This window comes from Elephas maximus, chromosome 22 (genome assembly GCF_024166365.1).
Source record: "Elephas maximus indicus isolate mEleMax1 chromosome 22, mEleMax1 primary haplotype, whole genome shotgun sequence".
In the NCBI taxonomy this organism is placed as follows: Eukaryota; Metazoa; Chordata; class Mammalia; order Proboscidea; family Elephantidae; genus Elephas; species Elephas maximus.
The window spans coordinates 22620912-22642136 of NC_064840.1; the positions used below are offsets into that span (position 1 = coordinate 22620912).

The 21225-nt window shown below is 50.0% G+C and overlaps 2 protein-coding genes across 6 annotated transcripts; both read left to right on the plus strand.

The window, feature by feature from the left end:
* The first annotated feature begins 789 nt into the window (after positions 1-789).
* Positions 790-9986, plus strand: LOC126065811 (glutathione S-transferase theta-4). The gene is made up of 5 exons (XM_049866312.1): positions 790-901; positions 1968-2055; positions 7301-7451; positions 8509-8685; positions 9789-9986. The coding sequence occupies exons 1-5, from the start codon at positions 790-792 to the stop codon at positions 9984-9986; spliced, it is 726 nt and encodes a 241-aa protein (XP_049722269.1).
* Positions 9987-14750: 4764 nt separating this feature from the next.
* On the plus strand, positions 14751-21082 carry LOC126065953 (glutathione S-transferase theta-1-like). Of its 5 annotated transcripts, none has more exons than XM_049866601.1 (7): positions 14865-14952; positions 15439-15589; positions 16567-16746; positions 16938-17025; positions 18738-18888; positions 20285-20461; positions 20647-21082. In XM_049866601.1, exons 4-7 carry the CDS (start codon positions 16979-16981, stop codon positions 20839-20841), a joined length of 570 nt encoding a protein of 189 aa, XP_049722558.1. In that variant the 5' UTR covers positions 14865-14952; positions 15439-15589; positions 16567-16746; positions 16938-16978; the 3' UTR covers positions 20842-21082. The 5 variants fall into 5 exon arrangements, with proteins under 5 accessions (XP_049722561.1, XP_049722557.1, XP_049722560.1 ...); XM_049866602.1 differs by having other exon boundaries at positions 16567-16742; XM_049866603.1 differs by lacking the exon at positions 15439-15589 and having other exon boundaries at positions 14863-14952.
* Positions 21083-21225: the final 143 nt, after the last annotated feature.

Genomic DNA, 21225 nt, shown 5'->3' on the forward strand with positions numbered 1-21225 from the left:
TCCACAAGAAACACATTGTGTGTCCTCACTCTGCCCCAGGAAGCGGGTCTGCTCTGTTGATGAACCTAGAAGGGCAGGGGATGTCACAGAGCACACAGTCTCTAGTCACCCTCCTCAGCCCCAGGTGCAGAGTTTCAGGTGTGCAGCCTGGTGACCCCTTTCAGTCCCTACCCAGATGTGCAGTTTCTGGGCTCCTCTGTACCACACTGGCTGGCTGCCTGCCTGCCTGCCCCTGACTCCCCTGTGGCGTCTTCCCCAGTGCCACTGACCGGTCCTCAGACCCTGTTTCTCTTTCTCACAGTCCTTTCCTAGCTCAGTTTAGTCAGATTTCCCTGAAGACACCCCTAGCCTCTACGTCTGAGTCCTCCAGGGTTGTTCTCACCACCCAGTCCTCATTCTGGACCCTGTAAAGCCTCTTGGTCATGTCTCACAATGAAGGTTTGGCCTCGGGAATTCAGAAGCCCTTCTCAGACAGAGAGTCCTTGAGTTGGTCCCACCAGGGACACACATGTGCACATACGGGGGGAAGGGCAGGATCACAGGCCCGAGTCCTCCCTCTGCAGGGCCTCTTCCAGCTGACTCCTGGCCCTCCTCAGAATCCTCTCTGCCGTGAGAATTCCAGGATTCCCAGCCTCATGACAACACCGAATGAGCAAGAAGTTCCAGAATGTGTGTCCCTGGGCCTAGGTGGGAGAGGTCAAGCCAGGGGCTGATGGGCACGGGGCCTGGGGCTCAGCAGGCTAGACACAGGCCTGGCTTCCAGCCAGCCCACCTAGAGTGGCCCCCAACATGGGTCTTGAGCTGTACATGGACCTGCTGTCGGCCCCCTGCCGTGCTGTCTACATCTTTGCCCGAAAGAATGGCATCCCCTTTGACTTCCAGTTTGTGGATCTGCTGAAAGGTCAGCATTCACTGCTGCCTAGACAGGCTGGTCCTTGGGGGAGGCAGGTACACAGGTGGGGGTGTTTCTGAGACGAGGGGACAGAGGCCAAGGACACCCCCACAAAAGGTCCACGGAGGAGGAAAAGGCTCCAAGGGATTTGTAGGCTGTCTGGCCTCCCTTTGCCAGCCCCTCTAATTCTTCCTTCCTGGACGCCATGACAGTCCCCAAGACATGATGAACGGGTTCTTACAGAGTGGAAGGAGAGCTGTGAAGGAGTCCCTGGGCTCCATCTGGAGCCTCTCCTCCTGTGGGTGCTGGGCGTCTTGTTATCCATAGTACCTGCCAACTTGCTTGACAAAGGTAGAAGCGCATGGTCCTTCTGCACCTGAGAGTCCAGATGTTGCCTCAGTCCACACCCATCCTCCCCAGTGTTACACATACCCCAAGTAAGGTTCAGGAGATTCATCTCCAACCCTGCTTCAAGCACAGAGGAAGTCTTAAAAGAGTACAGAGGAGGAAACCCAGGAGCCTGGGGCATGAGTAGGACCCCATAAGTGCTTCTACCTGGAGGTAGGTGGCCTAGGAAGATTTAAAACTCCTGTCTCTAAGTCAAGCTGCCTGTTCAGATCCCCCAAATTGCATCTGAGAGGCTCCCTTCTGGGCTTCCCAGTGACATGCTAGGTCTGGGGCCATGCTTCCCCCGCTGCCACCACCAGCTTCCCTGCATTCTTAGGAGGGAGACATAGTGAAGGGTGGATGAAGTGGGGTGGGATCCTGGCCCCAGGACTGCGTTTGAGTCACAGGCTGGAGTTGCAGGCCCAGAGTTGAGAATGTGGGCTGGAGGCTCCCCACCTCTGTGAGCCAAACAGTTGTCCTGGTTCTAGGGCACAGACAGGAGGCCATAGGGCCTGATCCCAGCCCCTGCTGTGCCATCGACCTGCCCTACGACTTGGGCAAGCCACATCATTCTCTGGGCCTCAGTTTCCCCTTTTTGAGAAAACAGGGAAGAAGGCATTTCCGCCTCCAGGAGGCCAGCTGTCTTCCCTGGGATCCCAGTAGCCTCAGACCTTCCCTGCCCTCTCAGGTCACCACCACAGCAAGGAGTACATCGAGATAAACCCCCTGAGGAAGCTGCCCAGTCTCAAAGATGGAAATTTTATCTTATCTGAAAGGTAATATCTTCACTAGATCCTCCTGCCATCGCCTCTGCTCCAGACTTAGCTGGAGCCAACCACTAGCGTTAATTTTTTTTTATTACGAAAAATTCTACACACAAAAGTAGAATGAATAACAACTAACAAGCAGTCTAATAAACCCTATATACCCATCACCCAATTCCAACAGTGGTCAGCTCAGAGCCCATTTTGTATCATAAGTACCCCACTGAGGAGGTCCTGGGTAGCGCAAATAGTTAATGGTTCAACTACTAATCAAAAGGTTGTCAATCTGAACCCACTCAGAGATACCTGAGAGGACAGCCCTGGTAATGTTTCATAAAGGCCATATCCTTGAAAACTCTATGGAGCAGCTCTACTCTGCACAAGGGTCGCCATGAGTTGGAATTGACCTGACTGCAATGGGTTTGGTTTTGGCATTTTTGGTACCCCATTTAGTTCCCCCGCCTCCTGGACAACCCATCATTCATCCATAAATGTTAGGAATGTTCCTCCGAGAGATGATAACTGTAACAAAAAGCATTGTCATAATATATCGCTATGACCCTTAATAAAATTAACAATAATCCCTTGGTTTCATCAAACATCCAGTTTGTATTTAAGTCTCATAAGTATTTTTTTTACAGTTTGTTTGCTCGAATCAGGGTCCAAATAAGTTCCAAGTATTATAGCTTGTTGATGTCTCACGTCTCTTTTAATCTATCCCTCTCTCTCTTTTTCCTTGTTATTTTGTTGTGGACAAAGCCAGGTTCTTTGTCCTGTGGTTTCCCCAAGGTCTGGATTTACTGATGGCTCCTCATGCAATGTGTTTCTCTTTTCCTCCATTTCCTGAAAATAAGTAGTTGAATTTAGACGCCAAATGAGATTCAGGGCTGGTTATTTCGCAAGTCAGCTTCATAGGCGTTCTCAGGATTTTGAAAGTGTGTCTTCCAAGTGGACCATGGTGGTCATGGTGGCCATAGAGCACAACCTCAAAAACGCAAGGGCTCCTCACCTAAACCTTTGGCCTCCTCATTATGCCACCTTCTCACCTGGTAATCTTGTCCCTCCCAGCTTTCTGTCCTTGACCTTAGAATCATCTACTACTCTCCATGCCTGGTGAATCCCATCCCCGCCCCCACCCCCCCAATTCCTCAAGGCTGTCTCCAATGACCCACCCCTTTCCATCAGCCACCAAGCCTCCAGGGTCTGAGTGGCTATCAGAGTGCTTGAAGGGGTCAGGACAATGGCTACAAATGGCAGAAACAAAGCTCAACAGTGTCTGGCCCCTAACTTTACAATGGGGAAAAGAGAATCAAGATCAACAGCCCAAGGCTGATTTCTATGAAGCAGAGATCAAACATACCTCCCCTCTCCTCCATCTTTACCAATTCCAGCAACTATCCCTCCACAGCACTCTCTACTTCTCTGTTGGGTTGAGTAACTCATTGCAATGACCACACAGAACTCACAGACAATATTCACGATTATGGAATTGACTAGGGAAGTAACAGGTTACAATTCAGGCTCAGGAACACTCAGGATACACTTCTTCCATCTGGACAGCCTCTTCCCAGCTGAGCCATAGGCACACCTCTCTCTGACCCCTTGGCCTCTGCGCTGCTCAAGCAAGTGTTAAAAAGCTCCTTAAGCCCCGCCGATAAGCACCCAGAGGCACCTCACTCCACCAGTGAGCCTCAGTCCAAAGACACTCAGCTTTCTCACTCCATGGGCCCAGGAGTCCACTGCACCATCTCCTGTCACCATTTCTCTTCCACTGATTCTCACTGTCTTCAGTGTTAGGACAGCTGTCTGTCTCCTGGGTCCAGGGGCTATTCAGCACAGGAATTCTGGGTCCAAAGGACGCACTCTCTGCTCCTGGCTGTTCTTCCTTGGTGATGGTGGGGCTCTCTCTCTGCTCTGGAATTGACTCTCTTTTAAGGAAAAACTGACCAACCCCTTTGGTGGGTCACAATTGCCTTATCTGGAAAGTCCCACCTACTCACTTGGGTGGGAGTTGCAAGACTATGGCAAGAAATGTCACACAAAAGTGATTCATCGCACCGAAACCAGTTTGTGAAAAAAGGCGATTTAATGCCTGGCGTGCCAAACCAGGAGGAGCCCTGGTGGCGCAATGGTCAAGCACTAGGCTGCTAACCCAAAGGTCATCGATTTGAACCCACCAGCCACTCCATGGGAGAAAGATGTGGCAATCTACTTCCGTAAAGATTACAGCCTTGAAAACCCTATGGGGCAGTTCTACTCTGTCCTATAGGGTTGCTATGAGTTGGAATCTACTTCATGGCAATACAGGGTATGACAAACTACCAAGTCTGGGATAGGTCTACTGCAGGGCTCTTGTATCCTCCAGTGTGCACGCTTCCTCTCTCTGTTTCTGTTTCTCTCTGTTTATGCCTCTCTCTCTGTCTTTCACTCCTCTCTCCCTGTTTTGCCTTCATCTCACATCTCAGCTTCTCCAGGTGTGTGGCCTCACTTTCTCAGTATTCTCTGTGCAATCAGGGCCAACAGCAGCTCTGTAGTCGCACCTTTGAAGTACCTGATCCAGGAAAGGAGCAGCCCCTCTGTCTTAGTCATCTAGTGGTGCTATAACAGAAATACCACAAGTGGTTGGCTTTAAGAAAGAGAAATTTATTCTTTCGCAGCCTAGTAGGCTAAAAGTCCAAATTAAGGACATCAGCCCCAGGAGAAGGCTTTCTCTGTCGGATCTGGAGGAAGGTCCTTGTCGTCAATCTTCTCCTGGACTAGGAGGTTCTCCACACAGGAACCCCGGGTCCAAAGGACGCACTCTGCTCCTGGTGCTGCTTTCTTGGTGGTATGAGGTCCCAAACTATCTGCTGGCTTCCCTTTCCTTTTATCCCTTGTAAGATAAAAGGTGGTGCAGCCTACAGCCTGAGGAAACTCCCTTTACATTGGATCAGGGATATGACCTTAGTAAGAGTGCTACAATCCCACCCTAACCCTGTTTAACATAATCTAATCTTTCTTCATTAACCACAGGTAGAGATTAGAATTTACAACACATACGAAAATTGCAATCGCAAAGTGGAGGACAACCACACAATACTGGGAATCACAGCCTAACCAAGTTGACTCATATTTTGAGGGAACACAATTCAATCCATGACACCCTCCTTTCCGAATGAGCAGAAATTCCGGAGAAGATGTTGATAGATCCAGTCTGAGTCACCTGCTTCCTGTGGACAAATCACTGGCCAGGGTGTGGGACTTTGTGACTGGCAGCCAGTGCCGAGGAACCATGTGATGGTGGAGGAGCTCCCTGAGGGGAATAGGAGATGCCCAGCCAGGATCACCCCTGACCAGGGTGCCTCCTCCCTGAAGGAGCTGGGCGTCCTCCAGGCACAGCTGCTCCAGGTCTGCTCTTGGCACCACTAGACTGGTCATCCCCAGTCTTGCCACGGGAAGCCAAGAGGGCTGATGTCAGGGAATGAGCACTGGGGACCCCAACCTCCAGCAGCAAGGCAAAGAGGCAAAGAGGTTCAGAGAGAGGTGATGCCATAGGAGTGCTGGTGTGTCTGCCCAGAGAAGTCATGATCCAAGGATGGGCCACCAAGGGCCATCAAGGGTGGGGGGGGTGGCCCAGAGGTGGCAGAATGGGGAGGGTATGGAGCCAGGGAGGCAAGCATATGCCTGCCTTTGAGGGTCTTGCAGTGGCTGAAGGCTCTACAAACCACCCTCCGCTCTGCTTCTGCCGCCTGCCCCTCTCATCCTCTCTGCTGTCAGTTCTCTCTCCTCCCTCCCACTTACCCCAGCCCTACTACTTCCCACCACTCAGCCAAGGTCACCAGCCATCCCCAGCAGTCAGATAAGTGGCAGGGCTCAGCTCAGCCAGGCTGCTGGGGCCAAACTCTAGCACTGCCCCTCGGATCCGTGTCCTTGACAAGTTACTTATATCTCTGAGCTTTAGTTTCCTCAAATGCAAGTAGGAGCTCTGGTACCGATCTGGCAGGGCTGTTGTGAGATCAAATGAGGTGATCAGACCTAGGATGGCCGCATGTAAGTGGATGTTAGGACTCCCCCGCCACCCCTCCCCCGCCCCGCCCCGGTCTTCCAGCCCTGTTTTTCCCTTCTTGAGCTACGTCTCTGGACCGCAGGGCTTCCCTCCTCTTCCTTGGCTGCTCCTCCTCCATTTCCTCTCCCTCCTCCCATCCCTGCTCCCTCCTTGCCTGCCAGCAATACCCAGGGATTCCACTTGCCCATCTGACTTTGATGTTGTGATAACAGACTCAGGCTTAAGACTCTCTTGGGGCCCCAGACTTGTCTCCATTCAGATGTACAAACAGCTCAAATGGCTGTCCACCCTGAGTTCTCTACCTTTCCCCACTGCATTCCTCCCTCTCTTTCCCCCACCAACTATCAGCAACATCCGTTTGAAGCATGTCTCCAATCCATTCCCTCCCCTCCGTCCCACAACCGCTGCTCTCCCCAGACAGCGACACCACTAGCTTGTGTATTGCAGAGGCCAACATCTTGGCCTCCCTCCATCCTACCAGAGGGATCTCTTTAAAGTTCATGGTGGATCTTGTCATTCCCCTGCTTACATAACTCATAACCTTAGAGATTAAGTCTATGCTCATCCCTGCAACCTCCAACAACCGCCGCCAAATGCCATCAGGTTGGCTCTGACTCATGGTGCCCCCATGTTGGTTCGAGTAGAACTGTGTTCATAGGGTTCTCAGTGGCTGATTCCTCGGAAGTAGATTGCCAGGCCTTTCTTCTGGGTGGACTCAGACCAACATCCTTTTGGTTAGCAACTGAGCGTAGTAATGGTTTGCATCACCCAGGGAGGGACTCCACAACCTCCAAGGACCTCCCTTTGTGGCCTCTTTCACAACATCTCTGGCTGTCTGTCCCTGTCTCCTTCCAGTCACACTGAGTTCTCCAAATTTACTGTGCTTCCCCCTCCCCTGATGTCTGAGCATATGCTGTTCCGTGGCCTGGACTGCCCTTCTTTATGTCATTTGCCAAATTCTGCTCACCCTCAGGTTTCCTTCCCTGTCTCATTGACTGATGGACTGCCTGTTTGGGGCATGGGCTTTCCCAGGGCCCTTGGGGCTCGGGCTTTCCCAGGGCCCTTGGGGCTCATCTCTCCCAGGAGGACGCCAGTGCCTAGAGCCTGCCGGTGGCTGCAGCCCCAGTAGTTGGGCCCTGGCCCCGCTGGAGCTTGCCAGCATAGGGGCATTCAGGAAGGCAAGAGTAGTGCCCTCCCCTGCCCTTTCTGCAGTGTGGCCATCCTCTCCTACCTGTGCCGCAAGTACAGTGCACCTTCACACTGGTACCCACCAGACCTGCACATGCGTGCCCGTGTGGACGAGTTCATGGCCTGGCAGCATACGGCCATTCAGCAGCCCATGAGCAAGATGCTCTGGATCAAGGTGAGTAGGGGTGCAGAAGCCTCCTGGTCAGGGCCTGGGACAGCTGCCAGAATGAGGCTGGGGCTCGTGAAGAAGGGAGTCAGGAAGCCTGGAGTCCAGGCCTGGCCCTGCTGAGTGCTGGTAAGCAGGTCTCCCTCCCTACCCAACCTTATTTCCTCAGCCCCCGCTCCTGCCCACCACACACAGCTGTTGGGAGCCTTTAAAAGCACAGGGAAGGGCACTCAGGAGGGGCCGGTATTACTCAAGGTAAGGTAGGATTCAAAAAATTTCATCAGAGTCAAACTGCCCACAAAAAAAACCTTTGCTGTCAAGTTGATTTCAACTCAACAGGGTAGAATTGCCCCATGTGGTTTCCAAGGAGTGGCTGGTAGATTCGAACTGCTGACGTTTTGGTTAGCGGCCGAGCTCTTAACCACCATGCCACCAGGTCTCCCAAAAGTCCCGTTACAAACAAACCGAGCTCTTAACCACTATGCCACCAGGTCTCCCAAAAGGCCCATTAAAAAAACAAACAAACAAAAAAAACCTGTTGCTGTAGAGTAACCTGTTGCTGACTTGTAGCGACTCTATAGGACAGAGTAGAACTGTCACATGGCATCTCGTAGAAGCACCTGGTAGATTCAAACTGCCAACCTTTTGGTTAGCAGCCGTAGCACTTAACCACTAAGCCACCAGGGTTTCCCAAAGGGCCCATCCAGTGCCAGTGCCGTTGAGTTGATTCCGACTTAAAGGGCCCCTAATTAAAGGGCCCATAGAGATCACCAAATTTGAAGATGACAAATAGACAGTACATGTTTTCCTACTTTTTATCCTACACCTGTGGCAGACATCACTAATCAATCACAGAATTCTTTCCTATGGGGCAAGGGGCCTCAAGTCCTTCTGAATGAATGGTCCCAGGCAACTTCTACCAATCAGAATTGCTAAAAGAGGTGGAACTATTTTACATCCTGGTTATTGCCTGACATACATCTGGTAGACAAGGATACTGAAGCCTGGAGGGTCAGAGGACCTGGGGTACACCCTCCTCTTCCCTTCTCTCTCCTGCCCTGGCCAGCTGCTAATCCCAATGATCACGGGTGAGGAGGTGTCAGGTGAGAAGACGGAGCAGGTCTTAGAAGAAGTGAACAACAACCTTCAGCTTTTTGAGGAGAAGTTTCTACAGGACAGGATGTTCATCACAGGGGATCACATCTCCCTGGCCGACTTGGTGGCCCTGGTGGAGATGATGCAGGTGCGAGGAGGTGGGGACAGAGCCTGGGTAGAGGTTACCAGTGGGGCCAGAACCTGAGGATGTGATGAGGGAGAGGCAGGCAGGGCCACTGTGGGAGCTGTAGGAACCAAGACTGGGTGCCTGGGCTCAACCAGGGACAATGGAATCACAGAGGTCTTAAACCAGGAAGAGTCACGATTGTGTGTACTTGGCAAAGATTCCTCAGCGTGTGGAGAAACTGGAGATGAGCCTGGGGTAAGGAGGAGAGCACCTGTATGTCTTAGTCACTCTGCCAAGATTCCAGGGCACCTCCTCTCCCTCTGGACTTTCTGGAAAGTGTCCTTCTGGCATAGCCTCCTTTCCAGAGCCCCAGACAGATGGTTGTGCAGGGCAGCTCTCCCGGAGGAGCATCAACTGGGGACCCGGGGGCATACCTGGGTGTGGGGCATTTATCTGACCTCTATCTGCAGGGGAGGGTGACCTAGCTGGTGTTCAGAGTGGCCAGTTTAGATCCCATCAGTGTCTTTTGAGGTCAGCATGGTCTCTGGCCAGTATGTAAAGGGGCCACTTAGGTCCCTGGTCAGTACGCAAAGCAGACCAGCACCTGGAAAACCCACTCCAGCCTGTCAGAATGGGGCAACGCTTATATTTCATCCTTCATCCCCTCCTGGCTTCCAGAATATCTTGGGGGCATATTTCTTAATGAGTCAGCCAAACTGCTGGGCAGGCTTCCTGCTGGGTCTCTCATTCCAGCCCCTGTAACTGATCATAGAGGGAAGTTCAACATGGGGGGAAAGAACTGAACTTCTTCCCTCCTCACCTGGGGACAAGGAGTTTCCCTGGAAGAGGGCAGTACCCACGAAAGCTTTCAGGAGTGGAAGCCACCTGGGCCAGCGATCAAGGGACTGGATCGAGATCAGTGATCAAGAGCACTGCGGGATTCCAGATCTCCCATCCCCATCCCACATCTATTACATTGCCTGTGACCCTCTTGCCCAGCTCTTGGGGGTCAGCAGAGTAATTATTTGTGGAGGTAGATGGGGAGGCCTCCTGAGGCTGCAGGAGGGGACCCAGGTGGGACTGGTTCCCAGGCTGACCTCCCCTTCCTCCTTGTCTATCCACAGCCCATGGGGGGCAACCATAACGTCTTCCTCAACAGCTCCAAGTTGGCCGAGTGGCGAATGCGAGTGGAGCTGACCATCGGCTCTGGCCTGTTCTGGGAGGCCCACGACCGGCTGATGAAGTTGGCAGAGTGGGACTGCTCAACGTTGGATCCAAGAGTAAAAGAGAGGATCTGTGAGTTTCTGCAGAAGTTCAAGTGACCCTAGAGGCAGCTCATCCTGCAGGCGTGGCTGGCTCAGCACTTCTGAGCCTCCCTTCTTAGAGGAGGTACTGAAAGCAACCTGTTTTTTTTTTTGCCTAATAAAGAGTGACACAACCACCATGGCTGCTGAACTTAGTTGGTGTAAGCATAGGGTCCAATGTGGGAGAGAGTCTGTTGTGGGAGGGCATGGTGGTTACGGGTCCTCCTAGGTTCCAAAGGAATTAAAAAATTAAAGGTTAAATATGATTAAATTGTCAATAACAATAGTTTAAGATTTTAATACCCCACCTTCAATAATGGATAAAATAACCAGACAAAAGATTAGCAAGGAAATAGAAGACATGAATAACACTACAAACCAACAACAAGGAACAGACAGAACTCCAGTAACAACTGAATAAACATTTTTCTCCAATCCACATGGAACATTCTCCAGAATAAACACATGCCAGGTCACAAAAAAGTTTTACTAAAAGAACTGAAATAATACAAAGTATAGTTTCTGAGCACGATGAAATTAGAAATCAACAAGAGAAATCGGAAAATTCTCAAATATGTGGAAATTAAATAACACACTTCTAAATAACCAATGGGTCACAGAAGAGATTTCAAAAAAAATTAGAAGATACTTTGATGTAAATGAAAATGAAAACACAGCATGACAAAGCTTAAATAGCATGCAGCTAAAGCAGTACTTAGGGGGAAATTTATAGCTGTAAATGCCTGTATTAAAAAGATCACAAATCTTCCACCTTAAGCAACTACTAAAAGAAGAGTAAACTAAATCTAAAACAAGCAGAAGGAAAGAATAATAAATATTATGTTGTTGTTTGCTGTCGAGTCTATTCTGACTCATACGGACTGATAGGGCAGAGTAGAGACCCATACTGTTTCCAAGGTTGTACACTTTACAGAAGCAGATTGCCACATCCTTCTTCTGCAAAGTGGCTGCTGGATTCAAAATGCAGGTTAACAGCTGAGCGCTTAACGACTGTGCCACCAGGGCTCCTTAATAAATATTATAACAGAAATAAATGAAATAGAGACTAGAAAACAATAGAGAAACATCACTGAAACCACAAGTTGACTCTTTGAAAAGGCTGACAAAGTCGACAAACCTAGACTAATCAAGAAAAAAAGAGAGAAGACTCAAATTACTAAAAGCAGGAATGAAGAAAGGGACATTAAAGACTTTACAGAAATATAAAAGAATAAAGGAAAGGCTATGAGCAATTGTGTACCAACAAATTAGATAACCTAGATTAAATGGACACATTGCTAGAAAGACCCAAACTACTCAAATTGACTCATGAAGAAATAGACAATCTGAATAGACTTATAACAAAGAAACTGAATTAATAATTTAAAAAATTCCTTACAAAGTAATACCCAGGATCAGATGGCTTCACTGGTGAATTATTCTACCAAATGTCTGAAGAATTAATAGCGGTCCTTCACACACAAAAAAACAAAAACAAAAAACAGAAGGTGATGGAGTTTTTCCAATTTATTCTATGAGGCCCGATACCAAAACCAAACAAAGACATCAAAGAAAAGACCAATATTCCTTATGAATATATACACAAAAATCCTGAATAAAATATTATCAAACCAAACCCAGCAACACACTTTGTTGTTAGGTGCCATCAAACTGATTTTCAGCTGATAGTGACCTGCTGTGACAGAGTAGAACTGCCTCATGGGGTTTTCTTGGCTGTAATCTTCGTGGAAGTAGATCAACAGGTCTTCCTCCGGGGAACAGCTTTGGGTTAGCAGCCAAGCTCTTAACCATTGTGGCATGAGGGCTCCTTTAACGGACCTGGGGGAAGGGAAATACCCAACTCCAGTCTTTTCTAGCCTTCCTGTTTCACTTAAGGGATGGAGAAAAGCTGAGAAGTACTTGCAAAGGTCACAGCCCAGGGGCACAGGTTACGACCTTGTCATAGGTAAACAAAGGGACATCTGTAAGTCTTATCTAAGTCCTATGGAGAAGGGTTGTTATTTGCAGTAGTCATTTTCCAGAATACAAAGGATAGGGGGATTTCTTTAACCATTGCTGTTTTCCAGGATCACAAGTTTCAGGTAAAATTCAACATCGTCACTCTGGAGATCAAAAATAAAAACAAAGAAAAGCTAAAAGCCTTTCAGTTGGACCATCTTGTGGTTATACTTACACAGCCCGGTGCTCTATGCCCATCACCAAACCATGTAGTTTCCATTCCTCGGAGCCCTGTTGGGAAGAGTGCTAAACTGTTGTAAGGTCATCAGCACTTCGTAACCTCCAGGACTCAAAGCTAAAGTGACCTTCCCCTTCCCCCGCAATTTACCTGTTTTATCTTGGCCACATTCCAAGTCTAAGGACATTGGGATCTTTTTGACATACAGTGACAGCATGCCAAGGGGTCAAAGATTAATTATTTGCACAGATAAAGAGGTTTAACATTATAAAGGGACCTCTGCTTTATGTAAGTATAAGATGAACTTGCTAGTAGCTCAGGAAAGTCATTCTCTTTTAAAATCATATTTGAGTTTTTGGTGAAAGTTTACACAGCAAGTTAGGTTCCCATTTGACAATTTTCACACAAATTGTTCAGTGACATTAGTTACACTTTATCAACATTCTTTTAATTGTGCTCAGTTTGTTCCCTTTCCAGTACTCTAGCTTCCCTGCACCCTTATCATCTCATTTTTACTTTTAAGTAATTGTTGGCCTTTTGGTCTCATACTGTTGGCTTTTTTTTTTTTTTTTTTTTTGCTTTAGGTGACAGTTCACAGCTCAAGTTAATTTCTCACTCAAAAATTTTTACACATATTGTTTTGTCACATTGGTTGCAATCCCCACAATGTGACAGCACACTCCCCCTTTCCACCAGGAGTACCCTGTGTCCGTTTGTCCAGTTCCTGTCCCTTCCTGCTCATACCGATGTTTTTTTTTTTTTAATTAACTTTTATTAAGCTTCAAGTGAACGTTTACAAATCCAGTCTGTCACATATAAGTTTACATACATCTTACTCCGTACTCCCACTTGCTCTCCCCCTATTGAGTCAGCCCTTTCAGTCTCTCCTTTCGTGACAATTTTGCCGGCTTCCCTCTCTCTCTATCCTCCCATCCCCCCTCCAGACAAGGGATGCCAACACAATCTCAAGTGTCCACCTGATATAATTAGCTCACTCTTCATCAGCATCTCTCTCCCACCCACTGAGCAGTCCCTTTCATGTCTGATGAGTTGTCTTCGGGGATGGTTCCTGTCCTGTGCCAACGGAAGCTCTGGGGACCATGGCCCCCGGGATTCCTCTAGTCTCAGTCAGACCATTAAGTATGGTCTTTTTATGAGAATTTGGGGTCTGCATCTCACTGATCTCCTGCTCCCTCAGGAGTTCTCTGTTGTGCTCCCTGTCAGGGCAGTCATCGATTGTGGCCGGGCACCAACTAGTTCTTCTGGTCTCAGGATGATGTAGGTCTCTGGTTCATGTGGCCCTTTCTGTCTCTTGGGCTCTTAGTTGTCGTATGACCTTGGTGTTCTTCATTTTCCTTTGCTCCAGGTGGGTTGAGACCAATTGATGCATCTTAGATGGCTGCTTGTTAGCATTTAAGACCCCAGACGCCACATTTCAAAGTGGGATGCAGAATGCCAATGGTTTTTAAGTAGGACACCAATCTTATGGGTAACATCCTTTATTTTGTGTACCACTTAGCTACTTCGATAAAAGGTGATCTCAGGGGAGAGGCTCAGTGTTAGGTTTAAAGAACGTCTCAGGGTGGTAGTCTCAGAGTCTTCTGTTTTCTACTGTTCCAGTTTGTCTGGCTTTTTTTTTTTTTTAAATAATAAGAAATTGAGTTCTGCTCCATAGTTTTCTCCAGTTCTATCCAGGACCAACTTTTGTGACTCCAGTCAGAATGTTCAGTGGTGGTAGCTGGGCACCATCTAATTCTTTTGGTCTCAGGGTAGATGAGGTTGTGGCCCATATAGACTTGCTTCTTCTCTGTGCTTTTGTTTACCTTCTTACTGTTTCATTCCCAGTGAGTAGAGATTGTAGTTGTGTCTTAGATGGCTGCACACAAGCTTTTAATATCCCAAACCCTACTCACTTCACTAAGATGGAGATCATAATTTTTGTGAAGTATGTTATGCTAATTAACTGTGTTGTCCCCTAAGACAATGGTCCTAAGCCTTCAAACCCAGAATGAAGTGAACTTCTTAGAGGAAGGGAAGAAAACTCCCATATAACAGGTGCAAGTGGCTATCAGTGGAGCCCTGGGAGTGCAGTGGTGGTGGTTAAGAGCTATGGCTGCTAATCAAAAAAAGCTGGCAGTTGGAATCCATCAGCCGCTCCTTGGAAACCCTGCAGAGCAGTTCTCCTCTGTCCTACAGGGTCGCCGTGAGTGAGAATCCACTCGAAGGCAACGGATTTGGTTTTGCAGAAAAGACCTAGACCAGGGTCCATTAAAGGTTGTCCTGGCCACCTGAGGACAGGGGGCCCAGGGACCAGAACGTTACAACTGCCGCTGACGGTGCCTACTTGCCCCCAATCCCTTCTTAGAAAAACTGCCTGGCCCGTAGCCAAGGCTTTAGGAGACAGCCATGCTTTATATCACGTGGCATCGCTCCCACCGAGCTGAGTGACCACTTGTCCCAAGAGTAGCCCATCCAGCTGCTGGTGCAGAGATGAGCCCAGCCCCGCGGATCCGCCCCGCTGGTCGCGCCAGCGATTGGAGCAAAGCGCCGGACTCCCGAGGCCGCCCATCAAGGCGCGGGGCTGGGGGAGTGGCCGCGACGGCCTGCCATAAAGTGATACGTCTCTGCCCAGGCCTGAGTCTACCGCCGCCGTGAGTCTGTACCGCTGCCCCGCCATGGGCCTGGAGCTCTACCTGGACCTAGTGTCCCAGCCCTGCCGCGCCGTCTACATCTTCGCCAGGAGGAACGGCATCCCATTCGAGCTGCGCACCGTGGACCTGCTCAAAGGTGTTAGGCCGAGAGGGCGGGAGGGCCACAGGCCAGACCTCCCTTAGGGGGATCCTCCATTCCTTGATCTAGCATAGGCCTGCAGACCAGGCCCAGAAGGCAAGCTACCAGGGAGACCCCCCAAACTCTGCTCAGTCCCATGGAAAGAAAACAGGGCTCAACTGAGGCCAAATAAAGGAGGGGAACATAAACAGAGGAGAGACCTGGCTAACAGGAGGGGGTGCAAGCAGGACATGGAGATACAGGACCCCCAAAAAAAGACTGGGCAGAAAGAGAGGGGCCAAGGGGCTGAGGTGCAAGTTGAGAGACTGAGACAGAGCTGGGTCCCTGTCTGAGGTGTTGCCCTATCTGAGGGTGGGGACAACCCCTTCAGGCCCCTCCCTCCCCACCTGCCCCCTACAATGGCCCAGTCCCTATTGGGGCCCCCTCTGTCCCTTCCTCTTTTTGCCCCCCTGCTTTAATTTTCCTCTGCCTTGCTTGCTGCAGCCAGGAAGGGGAGTACCCCAGGGGGCTGCACTAGCTTCAGACACCAGCACGTACTCTGGAATGCTGGGATCAGGAGGGGGATGGCGGCTTGGTGGGCCTGCACCCTGGGTCCCTGAGGCCCCCTGAGGTTCCCAAGGACACAGCCAGCAGGGTAAGGTGGGGCAGGTGGGTGAGGACTTGGGGGAGGGGTGCAGATCCCCAGCGGGACTGGGTGGATACAACTGTGGTCTGCCTGGCTGACTTGTGCCTTTGGCTGCTGTCCCTCCGCCTAAAGCATCATCAGCCCCTCCCTGCCTCCTCTGTGGACTGCTCCACTTGTACTGCAGGGGTTTCCTGTGCAGAGTGTGGCTGGGGTGGGGGAGAGGACAAAGTGGAGGTGCAGGGGGAGGAGCGCCTTACCAGGAGAGGAGGGGAGGGTGTTCTTGGGGAAACAAGAGTCTGAAAAGAGGGGAAAGGAAGGGTGGGGGATGTGGCTGAAGCTGGAGGGCCAGAGGACCATGTGTGGCTGCTAGGAGCTTCCACCTGACTGTTGATAATGGGGAGACACCAAGGGCTGTGGAGCAGAACAGCAATGAGCCTTAACTGCCCATCAGAAGCTTCTCTCTGGCTGTATGTGCAGGAACAGAAACCAACCAGATGAGCTCAGCCAGAGGCTATGGTCCCAGGGGACACTGGACAGTACCTTTGATAGGCTATGGGTAGAGCAAGAAATTCTACTGTTCCAGCTTCAGCAGAGCCTCAAGGCAGGGCCAGGGCTGTGTCCCCAGTGCCCAAGGTGGGATAGGCAAGGGGACATAGAGACCAGTAAAAGTAGCCTATGAGTAAGTCAACCAAAATAACCAAACCAGCTGCCATTGAGTTAACTCCAACTCATGGTGACCCCATGCGTGTCAGAGTAGAAATATGCTCCATAGAGTTTTCAGTGGCTAGTTTTTCAAAAGTAGCTTGCCAGGCATTTCTTCCCAGTTCCTTCTGGGTGGACTCGAACTGCCAGCCATGTGGTTAGCAGCTGAATGCTCACAAGCCAATAGATAGCAGGAAAAGGCTACTTCTCTGTGACTAGTGACCCTCCCCTAGAGTCTGGGAGGGGGTGCACCACTTGAGTGATCAGCCCCTCTGCCCCTGCAGCTTGGACACCCCGAAGCTGGCAGTGGTGGAAATCGGGAGAGTGAGTGCAAGGAGTGCCAGGGCAGAGATGGACCCCAGGCCAGCTGGAGCACCTGGCCCTGCACACTGAGCTCCTTGGAGAGGAGTGGCAGCAGGAGAAGGGTGGCGAGAGGCTGTGCCCGTAGAGACATGACAAGGCAGGTAAAGCCAATTTCCCACCAGCGGAAACAGGAGCCTCTCCTTCCTCCTGTAGTGACCCCACTCAGTCTTTGCCATGTGGGAAGCAGCCCAGGGCCTGAAGAAGAGCCACAGAATTGGGGTTTGGGCAGGGCAGGCAGTGGGTCCAGGCCATGGAAGACTCAGTGTCCCACTCATGCTGATCTCCCCCACAGGCCAGCACTTCAGCAATGACTTTGCCCAGGTGAACCCCCTGATGAAGGTGCCAGCCTTGAAGGACGGTGACTTCATCTTGACTGAGAGGTAGCCAAGGCTCCAGGGCCACTGCCAGCTCTCACTGGAACTGACCTGTCGTAACCCTCTATTTTGTCGACACAAGGACTGAAGTCCTCAAGGGTGGAGGGCCCTTTGCCCAATGTCCCACCTAGACTGAGGGGTGGGACCCAGGCCCTGCCGCCCACTGCTCCCGTTCATGGGGATGGTGGGAAAAGCAAGCATCTGACTTTATTTCTGCACCAACCCTTTAGAAAGTGCGTGCCTTTCCTGCAGGGCTTGGGGCACAGGGCAAGATAGGGAAGGGTGGCAGATTCACCCAAATGGAGCACAGCCGTGGAGGGGCAGACCTCTTGCCAAGCTTGGGTCGAGATGACCCAGAGGAGTGTAGGCTGCCCAGTGGCTCCATCTCTGGGTGGGATGGGGCAAGAAATTCAACTGTCTCAGTTTCAGCAGAGCCTGATGGCAGAGCTATGGCTGTGTCTCTAGTGCCCAGGGCGGGGTGGGCAAGGGGACATAGGCACCAGCAGACGTGTGGATGACATGTAGGAGAACTTCCCTGTAGGAGAACCGACAGACATGTGGATGTTTCACATCACAGCAGGTCCCCCAAAAGCTGAGACCTCTTCAAGGAAAGTTGTAATGTTTCCTGGTTCTATCCCTTATCAGCTATGTCACTCCAAGGAGGACTTGGAGTTTGTGCTTTAGAACTTGTCTCCTCTAAAATCTCAAAGTAGATGCACCCCCAGTGAATCCCTCTGACACGCTGACAGCTCCATTCTTCTCGTTGGTGCCCCTAATGTCATGAGTCCTTGTGCTTGTCCGTGCCCAGCACCCACTGGTATGGCAGGGGAAGCATGCGGTCTCTGTATTCGCTCACCCTCAGAAGCTCCGTGGCTCACAGGAGCCTGTTGCCCTCGTCAGGGTGGGGTGGCTTGAATAATTAGCTGGGACCAAAAAGGCACTCCAGGGCATCCTGCAAAGATGACCGAGTTATTAAGCAGGGGCTAGGTATAGGATTCGTAGTAGGGGATACGGACCAGGGGCAAATTCAGAAGCTTCCTGCCTTTGAGGCTCAGATGCCCAGCCCCATATGCTGCAGTTTCCCCAAAGTTTTCTGATGGTCCCAAATTCACACATCCTCAGTGTCTTCCAGGCCCATCCCTGTCCCGACACCATGTTCTGCCTTTGTAACCAAGGGCCTTATCTTTGCTGCTGTTGCACTGTCCTGCAGTGCCACCAGTATTTCCTGAAGGATGCTTTAGGGAGCTGAACTATCCCATTTGGTTTAGGCAGACGTTCTTCCTGGCAGACAGAGTGTCATAAAGAACAAAGGTCTGACAAGAAAGTCTTAATGAAAAATCAGGCCACTTGAAGTCAGTCTGAATGCCAGATAATGGGACTAGATGCAAAATGGAAAGAATTGAACTTCCTTATGGCTCAGCTTTGGTGCCATCTTCCCCAGAAAGCTCTCTCTAGTTCTCCGATCAGAAACTTTGAACACCTGGCAAGACACTCTGCTATGGGATTTTGCCTGGTGGTAGGACAAGCCTGGGCATTAGCCTCTGAAAAACTCTCAGCTCTGCCACTTAAGGGTTGTGTGCCCTGGGGCAAGTCTCTTCATTTTGTCAAGCCTGGTTTCCTTGTCTGGGAAATGAGGATAATACCTTGGCAGATTGTCAGGAAGATTACAGAAGGCACTCTCTATAAAGCACCTAGCACTCATCATGTCCCTCCCTCAGTGTGGCCATCTTGCTGTACCTGGCCCGCAAGTATAAGGTCCCTGACCACTGGTACCCTCAGGACCTGCAGGCCTGTGCCCTTGTGGATGAGTACCTGGCGTGGCAGCACACAGCCCTGAGGAAAAACTGTCTCCGGGCCCTGTGGCGTAAGGTGAGGCTCCAGGGAAAGGTAGGGAGGGCAGAGGGCACCACCCCAGAGGGGCTCAGGCACCATTCCGTTCTTTTCAGTTTAGATAATTTCTGTTGTTCACTGATTGTTTCTTCTGCTGTGCCCGGGTTGCTATTAAACCCATCCAATGAATTCTTTATTTCAGATATGTATTTTTTAGTCCTAGAAATTCCATTTGATTTTTTTTTTTGGGATTTCCATTTCTCTGCTGAAACTTTCCATCTCTCCATGGGCGTTGATTGTGGATTCAAGTAAAATGAAATCTTTGATAACTTCAGTATTTTCTCAGTTTATCATGATGTTGCTTATTGGCCTAGTTGTGAAGAGTTTTGTTTTCTTTATGTTAAGGTATAACCCATACTTAAGGCTGTAGTCTTTGATCTTCATCACTAAGTACTTCAAGGCCTCTTCGCTTTCAGCAAGCAAGGCTGTGTCATCTACATATTGCAGGTTGTTTATGAGTTTCTTCCTCCAATCCTGAGGCCATGTGCATCTCAATTAGGACTAGTCATATTTCAAGAGCTCAGTAGCCACTTGTGACAAGTGGTTACCGTGTTAGCAAAAGTTTAGGCTTCGTTTCCTTTTTCTCCTGTTTTTTTTTTTTTTCCTTCTCCCGTAGCTCTTTGATGGCTTAAGAAAAATAAGCTTTTTTTCTTTCCAGTGTCATTGTAGGAGCAATGGTCTTTTGCAACATCTATATACTAATATATAATATATACTAATCCACGAGGCGCTCCTTGGAAACTCTAAGGGGCAGTTCTACTCTGTCCTCTAGGGTCGCCGTGAGTCGAAATCGACTTGACGGCAGTGGGTTTTTGGGTTTTTATATACTAATCAGAAGTGGAACACCAAGTCTTCTAAAATACAAAAAAATTTATAGCTAATTCTACTGGCTGCCATTGAGTCGACTCCGATTCATGGCAACCCCATGTGTATCAGAGTAGAACTGTGCTCCAGAGGGTTTTCAGTGGCTGATTTTTTTGAGATAGATCACTAGGCCTTTCTTCTGAGATGCCTCTGGGTGGACTCAAACCACCAACATTTTGGTTAGCAGTTGAGTGTTAACTATTTGCAACACCCAAAGAATTCCTTAGCTAATTCTAGGTCATGGGTTTTATTGTCTTGTCTTAAATCCTTTTTTATATAAAAAAGAAACATTAGAGAACAAAAATGGAATGATTTCTTTGTTATTTGTTATTGTGACTCCTTCCTGAGAGGCCACCACCCTTTGGAATTGAGTGCCAGTCCTTCTGTGCTGGCCTAGCTGGGCCTTGGAAGAAAGGCACATGTAACTAGGAGGCAGCCCTGAAAGGTCTTGCCTTCCTGGCTCCCCAAGGCTGGACTGGCCCCAACCCCCTCTTGGCCTTCCTGCCAACAGGTGATGTTCCCTGTCTTCCTGGGAGAGCCACAGTCTCCTGAGATCGTGGCAGCAACTCTGGCAGAGTTGGATATGACCCTGCAGCTGCTTGAGGACAAGTTCCTGCAGAACAAGGCCTTCCTTGCTGGGCCACACATCTCCCTGGCTGATCTGGTGGCCATCGAAGAGCTGATGCACGTGAGTGCTGTGGGCAGGGTGGAGCCCAAGGTGGCTGCTAAAGGCTTGCTCATGCTTCCTCTGCCTGGTGTGGGACTATGCTGATGTGGAGACCCCTTCTGGAGCTCTGTGTCCCCAAGGCCAGGCAGATGCTCCCTGTCCCTGGTCTCTTCTATTATCCTTATCGTGTTCCCCTCTCCCTACAGCCTGTGGGTGCTGGCTGCCAGGTCTTCGAAGGCAGACCCAAACTTTCTGCATGGCGTCAGCGCGTGGAGGTGGCAGTGGGGGAGGACCTTTTCCGGGAGGCCCATGAGGTCATCTTGAAGGTCAAGGGTACTCCACCTGCAGACCCCACCACAAAGCAGAAGTTGATGCCGCGGGTGCTGGACATGATCCAGTGAGGTCCGCCCTCAGCAGCTCACAAAGCACCTGCATTTTCATGATCCCACCAAAGGCAGGTGCAGTGAGCACCTGGCTTCCCAGGCCAGAGCCTTCCCTAATCTCTCTCCTACAGCTGCCTGCAAGTCACCATGATAATGCACAGACCTTCAAGGGCACACCCAGAACACCTCTTCTTTAATCACTGCTTTTTGATTTTTGATTTAAGTTTGGGTAATAAATCTGGCCTTGGTCTGTGGTTCTCCTTCATACTCTGTTGTGTGATTTATATGACTTTCTATCTTGGCCATGGTCTTGGTCTTTATTCAAAAAGCACTTTCCCTTCCTAGGTCCTGTGGGTCAGCTTTCCCCTGAAGGTAGCCTTGAGTGAAATGAACAAATTCCCT

Bases quoted from the DNA above. Each gene is read 5' to 3' on its own strand.
- LOC126065811 (XM_049866312.1), top strand. From the start codon at position 790: ATGGGTCTTGAGCTGTACATGGACCTGCTGTCGGCCCCCTGCCGTGCT. The intron at 902-1,967 runs GTCAGCATTCAC...CTGCCCTCTCAG, and splicing joins GTTTGTGGATCTGCTGAAAG to GTCACCACCACAGCAAGGAG. The intron at 8,686-9,788 runs GTGCGAGGAGGT...GTCTATCCACAG, and splicing joins CCCTGGTGGAGATGATGCAG to CCCATGGGGGGCAACCATAA.
- LOC126065953 (XM_049866600.1), top strand. From the start codon at position 14,841: ATGGGCCTGGAGCTCTACCTGGACCTAGTGTCCCAGCCCTGCCGCGCC. The intron at 14,953-16,937 runs GTGTTAGGCCGA...TCTCCCCCACAG, and splicing joins CACCGTGGACCTGCTCAAAG to GCCAGCACTTCAGCAATGAC. The intron at 20,462-20,646 runs GTGAGTGCTGTG...CTCTCCCTACAG, and splicing joins CCATCGAAGAGCTGATGCAC to CCTGTGGGTGCTGGCTGCCA.